The 11,628-nt window shown below is 38.3% G+C and overlaps 1 protein-coding gene across 1 annotated transcript in view; it reads right to left on the bottom strand.

Moving 5' to 3' along the window:
• Window positions 1–2,052: 2,052 nt before the first annotated feature.
• LOC126853659 (homeobox protein dve-1) overlaps window positions 2,053–11,628 on the bottom strand; it is a 45,013-nt gene continuing 35,437 nt past the window's right edge. Inside the window, exons 3-7 of the mRNA XM_050599568.1 lie at window positions 8,948–9,090; window positions 8,327–8,629; window positions 3,574–4,137; window positions 2,917–3,303; window positions 2,053–2,470 (exon numbers count right to left, since the gene is read on the bottom strand). Of these exons, the coding sequence (XP_050455525.1) occupies window positions 2,294–2,470; window positions 2,917–3,303; window positions 3,574–4,137; window positions 8,327–8,629; window positions 8,948–9,090 (1,574 nt within the window). The 3' untranslated portion in view covers window positions 2,053–2,293. The remainder of the gene's footprint in view (window positions 2,471–2,916; window positions 3,304–3,573; window positions 4,138–8,326; window positions 8,630–8,947; window positions 9,091–11,628) is intronic.

Raw genomic sequence — 11,628 nt, 5'->3', positions numbered from 1 at the left:
TCCTTCCCCTTACCACTGCTCTCTATCTCTCTGTTCCTTCTTGATTCTTTACACTCTTTGGCCCAGCAGCAATTTTCTTATCCGATCGACCAATCTTTCTTTTTCATTTTCTCCGAAATGAGGAAGCTCGATAGTCGTACCAAGAAACGAAATTTCAAGGAACGATAACGATAATGAATCGACGCTTAACTGTGTAGTTTTGTACCAAACTCGACGATTGATAAAATAATTGAGAAATACTTGCGGGTTTAAAATAATTAAAGAGAATACTATAAATGTTTCGTAAAAATATCGCATATATAAAAAAAATTCTATATTTGTTAAAAAAAAATAAAATTTTAAACGTTACTCTAGGCATAAAAATTTTAATTAAAAATGATTGCATTAATATTTTTGGAAAAGTACGTGTTTAAAAAAAATTGTTCTTTATAATTTAATTTGCATAATGCATCGAAAATAAATATGTCATGTCCTAACTGTTGTGACTAGTCTCTTTTCGTTATTTTTAATAGACTGCTAATGCTGTAATATATCTAAATCCGCTCATCTTTTCTCATGAATAGCGTTTTGCCCGATGACGTAGCGAAATCTGCACGCGCGGATTTCGACAGCATTCGAAACAAGTTCCATAAATCCTCGTCTGCCTCCCCCAACGTCTCGCTCAAGGAAAGCGGAGTTCGATAACGATAACGAGAGAGGGATAACGGAAGGAGGAAGAGAAGCTGTATAGCGCGGGGATAAGAAGAGGCTGCGCTGCTGCGGCAAAGTCTAGATTCGATGTTTTGCGAATGAGCGCCAACTCGGATAGATCCTTGTAAGACGTTTTAATTGGACAAATCCGCCTATCCTCATTAAATCCGGGACGACCCCGCGAGCGCGGCGGGCCCACCACGATAGGCAGGTCCTGGTGTGCGTGTCGTAGATGACGATATCCCCCTCTCGGCATCATCTTTGCATCATCGCTACGTGTATTATATTTAAACGCCAAGAGTCTTCTATCTTACAATGTAGCCGAGTAACTGGTCTCGAAAATCCATATCGCCGACCCACCTTAATCCCGTCTTGCTCTTTGTAAATCCACAACTACATTGAAAGAACGTCCTTAAATCCTGTAGCTCATTGAAATATGCAATCAATATGAGAAGAAAAACTCTATGATACACAGAATATATATTCTGTCTGTTATCTGATAGAGGAAAGATAAATCGTCGATAAAAATATACGTAATAGAAGATGTTGGATATTTTTCTGGGAGAGAAAGATAGATATTTTTTATATTGCATATACACTTCCGTTTCATTTATTTTTAAATCTCTTCGTCGTATCTCGTTACCGATATACCATTCTGAAATTCTCACGACTGATGCGAACGCGAGTAGATAGATAGTACAGCTTTTAGAGAAAGACTCATTGACTATTGTGACGTTTGAGTTAGGGTTGACTCGATGACAGCTCGGCTGTCTTATCTTAGCTGTGAGATTTCGGTCGGGGCGGTTGCTTTGTGCATTCGTAGACTTGGAGACAGTATCGTTGTGCGCGCTTGTATGCACGCTACATCGTTCGTTTATACATACGCGTATCGCGAGCTCTCTACGAGAGGACTCGTGAAACTCACCATTCGACGATTTATTGTACTCGTCCCTTCCAAGACAGAGACGAACCAATGGATGCGGCACCATATCGCTCTTACAGCTCTTACAGCTATTTCGATCCGATCTTCTTGTGAGATAACCACAAGAAAACTGCAAAACTGATGGCAAATCTTCCAAAAAGAAATTATTCGTTGCATATGATGTTTCACTCAAAATTTTTGACTAATGAAATAATAAAATAAAATAATTTAACTTATTCAATACTTAAATATTCTAATACGCGATGATCGATATTTATTTCCATTCAAAAAATATTGCTTATATTGAGAAGTATAATTGATATATAAATTAATTATAAATACTATCGTCTAGATATATCATATATTTCTCTTTCAAAATATGTTTCTTACCAATTTGAGCTTGGTAAAAGGGAGAAATGTTCAATTATATATATTTTCCGTTGACGTATATTTTTTATTCGACATCATCTCGTATTTACATTCATGAAAGTTCATAATAATTATATTAATTGTTACGTGATAATTACAATGAATGAGCTGCGGCCGGTAAGCGTTAAGGACGCAGCGTATCAACGATAGTAAGGAGTAACAGGTCGATTAACGATTTCCCTTTATTTCGGCGCGGCCGTCGTTTGCTTTACGCGCGCGCTTCTGTCCCTCTAATTATTTTAAGTAAATTAACTAATCTGCGTGATATGGATGTTGTTGCGGCGACTCGCCCTCGAACAGAGCCATCTTCAGCCGCTTGTTTTTGGCCCTGCGGTTCTTGAACCAGAATTGCACGTTCTTCGGTTCCAGGCGCGGAAACTTCTGACGATACGGCATCTTGTTCAGCTCCTCCGTATATGACAGAATCAGCTATGGACCGATCGTAAAATCTTTCTCAACACACTTCTCAAAGAGAATTAAAGCTGATTTTCTGAGCCGATACACCAGTATTTATTAAACGATAAAACAAAATTTAAGAAAATTTAAAGTGCGAGATATTTGTATTAATGTCGTTTAATTGTACGTTGTTTAATAATTTAAAGAACGTTTTTTTAGAAGAAAATTAATAAATAATAAAATTAATAAAATTAAATAATTTAAATAACATTTTTTTTAAGAATTACAATGTAAAATAAATTTTTTATTTTTGTATGTAATACTTCTCTCTCTATTTTTATAAAATTAAATATTTTATTGCAAAATAGTAACTGTATTTACGCTCGCACTCTATTATTCTAACAGAAGTTTCTGTTAATGCGCGTTAATATTGTTAAAAGGGACAAATTAGCGCGATAACGACACGGAGTTATACGTACCGCATGGCTCGGATGTGTGCTGCGTTTGAACCAATACTCGAGCCTTGGCACTTCCGTTACGGGATCGATGAACGTCCGGTTCCTCTTCCTCCTCTCGTCGGCGAGCATGCTGGTGGGACAGCCGGCTGGCCCGCGCGGCGGCAGATAATGCGACATGTACATTATACCGTGACCGAACATGGGGCTCGGCACCAGGGAGAATCCCGGCGGGATCGGGCCTGTGTGTCTCGTCTCATCGTCCTCAGAACCGGACGATACTCTCGCGTCCTCCTGCTTCACCGAGGAGGGGGTCGACGTCGGCGGCTGCTGTTGATCCTCAGGTCTCGTGGTCAACGACAGAGGACCGACAGGTGGGCTGCTCGGTGGACATGGTGATCCGGACGTCGACTGTGAAAGTATTGATTAGAAAATCTCAACTCTTTAGAGTTATCGAGATACGCAGAATTTGTTTCATTTTATATAATCATCTTAGAATGTAAAATTCAAAAGTTTCAATTTTTACTTTTCGTCATCTGATAACGATCTCTCTCTCTCTCTCTCTCTTTCTCTGTCAAGAAAAAAATTATTTTTTCCAAGCTTCAAGATATTCAATTTCGAAAATTAAAATGTTATTTTCAATCGTTCGTTTTGCTTCCTCTTGCAAGAAGGAGCACGTACCTGCTGCCTGGTGTCCTCTTCCTCGTCCGTGCAATCCTCGCTGACGAGGCTAGCGCCTCTCGGACTGAGCCCAGGCGGGCTGCAGCCGTTCATGCTGGCTCTCTTTTGCGCCGCACGTGCGTTTTTGAACCAGTAAACGACGTTGTTCGCGTCCAGCGGTTTTCTGCCCCGTCGCGACTCCAGAGAGTTCAGTTCCACGACGTAGTGCTGTATCTGTTCGCGCGACGGATGCTGATTCTCGGCGAACCAGCGTTGGAGGCGCGGCAGCTCGAGCTCCGAGTCGAAGCTAGTCCTCATCCTGGTCTTGTGCGAATACTGGAGCAGAGCTGGATGCGGCGGTCCAATCGAGCCGCCGCCACCGCCACCGCCAGGTGCGATCGTGCCACCGTTGTCGGGTTGCGGACTTTGCGTGTGATGATGATGATGATGATGGTGGTGGTTAGATGACGGCGCTATCGGATTTATACCGAGACCTATCTGTTGCTGCTGCAGCCACGTTTCGAAATTCCTCTTTGTCTCTTCCGACAGGTCATTGCCGCCTCTGCAGAGGGACAGTAGAGTCATCTGTAAGGGAAGCGAGACATGTTGTTCTCTTCTGTATTAAGTGGTCGATTAATGTCTAACTGTCCGTTTAATCGCGCCAATAATACATGTCGCAAAAAATATAAAATTGACAGATGATGTGCTCTGTCTAAATCCCAACGCCTTTCTATTATATTTTATGGAGAATATTTAAAAACAATTTCTATATTACAGGATAATTAAGAGACTATCAAAAAAATAATCAAGAGCAATGATTTTTTTCGTCTTTTGTATTATGTTTAATATTGTCTTTAGAGGTCTCTTTAAAAACGATCTATAATTTGCGACAAAATGTTCTAATGTACATATACGTGTATCCTGATATATATTTTGATTTATATGTACTTTACGTGTTCAAATGCTTTCTGCGTTACACGACACATAAACTTTATAAATAGAATTCTTCATGTGAATTTTGTCGCGAATTGCAGATCTTCTAAAGAGACCTTAAGATAACAAGAGAAAGAGAGGAAAAAAGCGAGTACTATAAATCGAAACAAAATTCCCGTTGCAACAGATTTATTACACGAATTCAAATCCTTTCTTTTGACGATCGATTTATCCGGTTGGTTGTTGACGCGAACAGGCGCCATCGCCGTCATCGTTAGCGTCACTTTCGTCGCCGTCATTGTCACGGCATTAAGATGACAGATTATGGAAAAGTTTCGCGTCTCAGGAAGCAGTGCGCGCGCCTTATCTGGCCAATGATTTATAAGAACAAATATATCTCCGAGCTGGAGAGGATCAGGCGCATGACGCCACCTTAATAACGCGGTAATCCGTCGTGTATCCATAGCACCTTGGTAGTGTCAGATACCATCAAGACAAGACAATTATCCGTCCGTCCATCTCATTTGCACGCGCGAGCGCGAGAGAGAGCGAGAGAGAGAGAGAGAGAGAGAGAGAGAGAGTCACCTCCTCGAATTCTCATCCGCCCTCAGTTTTACGACACCGCACTTAATCACTCCAGGTAGGCAGGTCTAAGGCGCGAGTCTGACAGGCGTTCGCGAGATTTCAGAAATCGTTCGGCAAACAATGGTACGCACCGTCGACCGGCTTATCTGACGACGTTGCGCCGCGCGATATTCGAGTCTGATTTACACTGTATTTATTATTCAAGAGTCATTGCGCACGCACACAAGGCAATCGGCTGATCCGTGGAACAGTGGTAAATCAATCGCGATCACGGGACTGCGATCAAACAATTTGCGAGATCGTAACGAGTTTGCGAAATTGACGACGCGTACATCCGTTGCAAGCTATTTTGCGAATCTTTTATGAACGTAATTCTTCCGTAAAGAGAAGGCCAAAACTATAAAAATATAATCAAATAAAAATTCTTTTTTTACCCGTTCTCATTTTTTAAATATTAGTCAAACTATAATTGTCTCGTCTTTATATGTAGAACTCTAATGAATATATATACTAATATATTTCCAATCTTTAACTGCATCGCAGATTTTATTTTATAAAAGACATAAATGCTTGCAAATATATATATATATATATATATATATATATATATATATATATTTATGTAAAAACAAAAATCAGATTTCCTGGGAGATATATATGTAGAACAATTTTGCAAAAATATATAGTAGATAAATCATATGTGTGTGTCGCTGTGGCGCAATAAATATGGTTAAGCCCTAATCCTGATATATCAGGCGACGTCTGTTACATCACTGTTCTACATTTCAAGCTAAATAGGATCCAAAATAGATTTCGCTGCTTTTTATTGTCTGAAACTGTGTTGACACCGATGATTTATGTTCGCCGATTCCAATTAATGCGAATTTCACGTCCCCGCGAGCCCCTTGAAAAATATTTATTACCATTTTGAAACTTTCCATTATCCCGAAAGAAATACGAGCGTGATTTTCACAAAATCGCATGTACTTTAATGGTACTCGCTTATATATTTCTTTTGCATATTTAAATTTCTAATCGCTCGCCAATGAAAAATATTTTGATGTATTCAAATGTACGGAACGTCACAAATCGTGCACTTTATCGGAGTCACAAACACTAGAAATAACTGGTTTTAATCTCATGACAAAGATAGTTACGTTAAGATAAGCGAATAAAATTCTAAGAAACGTAAGAGATGTTAATATATTTTTGTCAATTTTTAATGTAATTTTAATATGTATTTAACTCGAAGTTTTATTTCCAATCTCAGTAAGAAAATTGGTTATTGGAAATTAACAGTAAGAAACATAAAACAATAAGAAACTAAAAGAAAATGATGCTCTCTTTTCCAACTGACTAAAAAAATTTCTTGCAGTTTTGCAAAAAAATATTTCACTAACAAAATTTCAAAAGATTTTCCAATTTTCTTTTTAATAATAAAATGTAAATGTAAAAACAAATAAAATAGATAAGAAAATTTTCGGGAAAATACTCGCTGCTAAAGGAATATGTGCAAAGAAGTTGCGGAGAGAAGGGGAGATCGCTCGGCGGCACGTCTTCCTGCATCATCGTCAGATTAGGCCAAATCTACGCGAAAGACGTCGGTTCTCCATCACGGCGGTTCGCCATTAGCCGTCGGGCTACGAAACTCAAGCAGGAAACGTTTGCCAGGGAAAATTGGTAATCATAGACCACCGCGAGCGGCATTAAAGTTCGGGGATGGGCGGGTGGCGGGATCTTCAAAGAGAGTGCATTTAGATAATGCCGGCCCGGAGGAGGCGGCGGGGTGTCTACCCCTCTTGTCCTCCCCGGTGCCGATATCGAGGGAAGCTTTTGATGAAGGCTGCGAATTTGGTTGAGTAAAGGGTAATCCTATCACACGCTATGAGATCTTCCGTTGTCGGAAGGGCACGGGAAGCGCGCGCGCGCGCGCGCGCTGGCCGTACCCGAAAAATCGCGCACCTATTTCAATTTTCGTTGAACGGGAAATCGAGAGGATCACGGTCCAAGATAAACCCCTCGAAAAGTCATCGCGAAAAAAAAAGAATTTCGCGTTAGCTGGTATAGTCGCGCGTATAGCCGAGATTACGTTATTCGATTCCATCGCTGGGGACTGGGGATTGGCGAGGGCTACTAGTTTGCGCAACGTTAAACTTTCGTCGAATCGGCTTTTGCGTTGAATTATCGAAAAATGTTGACATTGTGATAAAATCTCTTTCTATGATCAGATGAGATAATCGTTGTTTTTCTTAATAAGTTCTTAAATTGTTTAAGATATATAGTTTCAGGGCAATGTCCTCACTTTTCTTAGAAATGAGAGATAATAAACGATAAATATGTAGTAATAGCAGCATGTTTGACTGAGAAATAAATTACCTAAAATATTATGAATTTTACCAAACCTAATTATTACACCGTAAAAAAAATATATTTATAATAATATGATCATTGTAAAATATATTGTATAAAATTTTGCAAAAAATTATACAAGAAGACTCAGGATCAGGAAAAAGTTTAACTTTGTTATTCGCGTGAAAATGCTTCGATTCGGGATGGGAAGCTACTAGAAACGCGCGGTGACTTCTCGACTAGTGATTCGAAACCAAGGAAGAGCATTTATTCAAGGTGAGGATCAACGGGCCGCGAGCAAGAATCTACCAAAGATTACCACTCGCCGCGTTCTTGCGGGAGGTACAAGAAGCACCGAGCCGGAGGACTTCTTAATGAGATTAAGTGCCCCGACGACAAACACTCTCTGGGCTAGATTTACATTTTATACATTTTTAAGCGGCCGTCTTACTACGAATATTCCCTGCTCCGATCTCGCCTTGAATGGCCTTTAAATTCTCTCGGTGCGCGGTTATTTAACCTCGTTCTTCAAATAAACGCGGCTTTATATACAGCTTACGTATTCTTTTTCTCTTCTTATTTTCGCTGTCATACTTTCGCTTCTAACATCAAGATATAGAAACAAAAAATATATACATTGCTGTGATTTAAAAAACTAAGAAAGATTAACTTTTTAAATCGCAGTTTGTAATTGTCAGATGCGAATGCATATTTATCAATACACGTATATGTCAGACAAAAATTTAATTTAATTTTTGTGTACAAAATTTCCAATGTATTCATTTTTTAAATGTTTTTTTTTTTTCTAAAGCAAATATTTAAATAAATAAAATGCGAGATAAAATCAGGTATTATTTGTTTCTCAAGTCGATACACATTACAATGAAAAAATTCGAGATAATCGTACCTCGTCTAAGGGACATCCAGCGGAGACGAGAAGCGTATGGCTGTGCAATAGTAGCAGCCTGAGTAATTTATTTCGAACTTCAGCAGCCGGGCTGGGAGGTGGCGGTCTCGATCTGTACACCTGAATCTTCAGGGTCGCCACCGATGTCAGTTCAGCTAGGATGTCTCCTACTGTCAATAACGGTCCATCGGCGACTTTTTCCATCGGTAAGGGTTTCCAGTTCCGTATAACGATGCTGCCTCTGGCGCTCGGTATCAGATCGCTGGAGTATCCCAAACGAACGAGAGCCTCGCCCACCAAATCCTATCGGCAAAAGATCAAATGCTTTTAGTGACGTTGGCGAATTATATTTTCTCTATCTTCATAATAATTTAAATCTGTACGAAATATCTCTATTTTTCAGAAAGATAATTTATTGTCAAATTTATAATTCAACATTTTATTATTATTATTCAATCATCGCAAGTTTTTTATTTTTATCGTGAAGATTTTTAATTTCTTAAAAACAAAAAATATAATCAAAATAAATGTCTCCATTTTAATTACAATGATGATTATATTATTTTTATTAATATAATGACATGTAGTACTGTTATATTATAAGGAAAATAATATTCTTACCTGAAAGGGCATAGCTACCGGAATGATAACGTAAGAGTCTGTCTCCACTTGAGGACTTCGCCATTTTTCACGACTGTTGCTCACATGACTTTCCACAATATTGTGAATTGTCTCCACCACACAATGCACCGGCAGATTTTTCGCTGCAACAGACAATGAAGTTTATGTTAAGCAACAAATCCTCTTATTACGAGAAACAATAGAATGATAAATTTACTATGAGTATAAAACAAATTAGCTAAAAATTGCATCATTTTACGAATGTAACTTAATCATATGTGTAACGCCAAGTCTTAATTAAACAATTCTATGAACAATATTATATATACCTTTAAAATTTTGATTCAATAAAAAATATATAGCTCTCCACATGTATAATTGTATATAAAACTTAATTTAAAAAGTTTTAATAAAAAATATAATTAATAAACCATTAATATTATATTATATATAAATATAAATGTTTTCTATATTTTCTATAACGAATGCTTAACTTCCCTCTCTAGATGAAGTCAAAAGAATATAAGGCTCTCTATAGAATATTATTATACATGCCCTGTTAGCGGATCTAATTAATTCGATTCGGAAACTGAGAACCGAAGATATCTTCACGAAGGCTCAGTCTGTGAATGCCTTAAATCGTCTGGTAGCTTCGACTGAAGCACTATTTCTGTACATCCGGCTGACAATAGGTATAGAGTCTTTGGCATTCCGGCATCCAAATTTGAGGAGCAGGATGATTCGCGGAGCGCGTACTGAAGACCGCCGAGAGAGAAGGAAGACAGAGAGGGAGAGGGAGAGAGAGAGAGAGAGAGAAAGATGCAATGCGAGCAAGGGAAAGAGAGAGAGAGAGAGAGAGAGAGAGAGAAGAGTTTAACTCTGGTGCTAAGCATATGCAGATCCACTCGTCTATCCCGAGACAATGGGACCTGCGCGATGGCACAATAGCTGCGATCCTTGTGTAACCCCGACTTAAGTCCGGGAGTCTATCCCACTCCAGATCATAATCCCAGAGTTCTGCGAAACCGAGGAAATGGAGTGCGAGAATGAGAGAGAGAGAGAGAGAGAGAGAAAGGGATGATAAAAGAAAGAAGGAAAAGGAGAAGGAAAGAAAAGGAAAGTTTTACTCACACTCAATTCTCAACTCGCTATGTATTATCCGTTATATGTCGTTGTATATCATTGAAAAAACCGATAAACATTCAAATTCTCGATAAACATTCTGTTTATCGAAATGTTTGTCTTTCGTCTCTCATGAGGAATGTACATGTATATCTATGCCGAAGAACATTACATTCAAGAAACTTATGTATAAAAAAGAAAAAAAATTGAATAAAAAATTCAATTTAAGTTACTGTTGCAGCATCTTTTTAGATGAACTTTCAACGATGTATAAATTTATGATAAATTTAATATTTAATATTAAATTATTAAAATGTAACAATAAGCTTACATCTTTAATTTTCGCTAAAAACTAATCGAAAATTTGTCAAAAAAAAATGCGATTACGTGTTCGATTAATTTTCTGATTAAATAGATTAAAATTCCAAATAAATTTATTTGTGAGCATATAAATATTAATATCAAAGATGCATTTTTCATATCGAGCGTAATGAGCTAATCAAAGTGCTAATCAAAATATTGAATTGTACCGGGATTGATACGGTCGAACGTCTCTTGATGCAAGACGCTAAGTCCCCGTCAAAGATCACCAACAAAGGATTTACTGCCGGCGCGGCATGATATTAGGTATTAATGGCCAAAACTTCCATCTAATACGCCGGACATCATAGAGCGCCCGCTCTCTCCCTACGTTGCATAAGACAGGTCGTATCTGGCCGGGTCCGAAGGCTGACCGGCGTCCACCTTAATCTAGGGACGTATAGTTTTCATTAAGGCGCCCCGTCCTTGCATCGTCTTTGTACCGGGATCAGCTGGTTTAAGGTGGGCTTTTACGCCGCAGGATTTAATCGCGGGGACACATCGTATTACGCGCTCTGTTTATTACCGACGCGTCGTCATCTCTACACGTGGGTTGGCGATACACTTGCTTTTGTGTGAAAATGTCTATATTTTTTATGAATCCATTTTTATAAACTGAAGTAAATAATTAAAAAATTAATTAAAATTGATTTCTTCGGAAAAAATTTCTCAATTAAGATTTCCTATCAATAGAATTAATTAATAATAATGGATTAATTGACATAACATTTTTATATGTCTCTTTATTGTTTAAATAATATTTCCAACATCTTGCAACAAAACGTTAAATTTAAGTTTATCATAGTAAACGAAGAAATGAAAGAGGCAACCACTCATCCGCGAAATCTTTAATCTCTGCAGCAAAGACATTTCTCATTTCTGGTGCAGGTCCTATCGGGCTTCCGGTTATCTCCCCGCACGCGCGACGGAAGCGTCATGCTGCTTCGTCTTTGACAGCTCTCGTCGAAAGATAAGATTCATCCAAAGGGCAACTCTTGAAGAAGCAAAACCAGTTTCTCTCGATGGCTCTTTTTCATTTACGACATTTTCATCTCGCGTTTCGTGTTAGCCATTTCCCGTATTGTTAAATCTTCCAGCGGCAACATTTCCATTAATTTTTAATTTTTATTAGATCTATGTCACACTCTCATATAATAATATCCAGTTGAAATTTAATATGAAAAATAAGAAAGTTTAAA

The sequence above is a fragment of the Cataglyphis hispanica genome, chromosome 12 (assembly GCF_021464435.1).
Source record: "Cataglyphis hispanica isolate Lineage 1 chromosome 12, ULB_Chis1_1.0, whole genome shotgun sequence".
NCBI classification, from domain to species: Eukaryota; Metazoa; Arthropoda; class Insecta; order Hymenoptera; family Formicidae; genus Cataglyphis; species Cataglyphis hispanica.
Note: the sequence above shows the minus strand (reverse complement) of the source record. Positions and strands in the feature narration are given on the sequence as shown.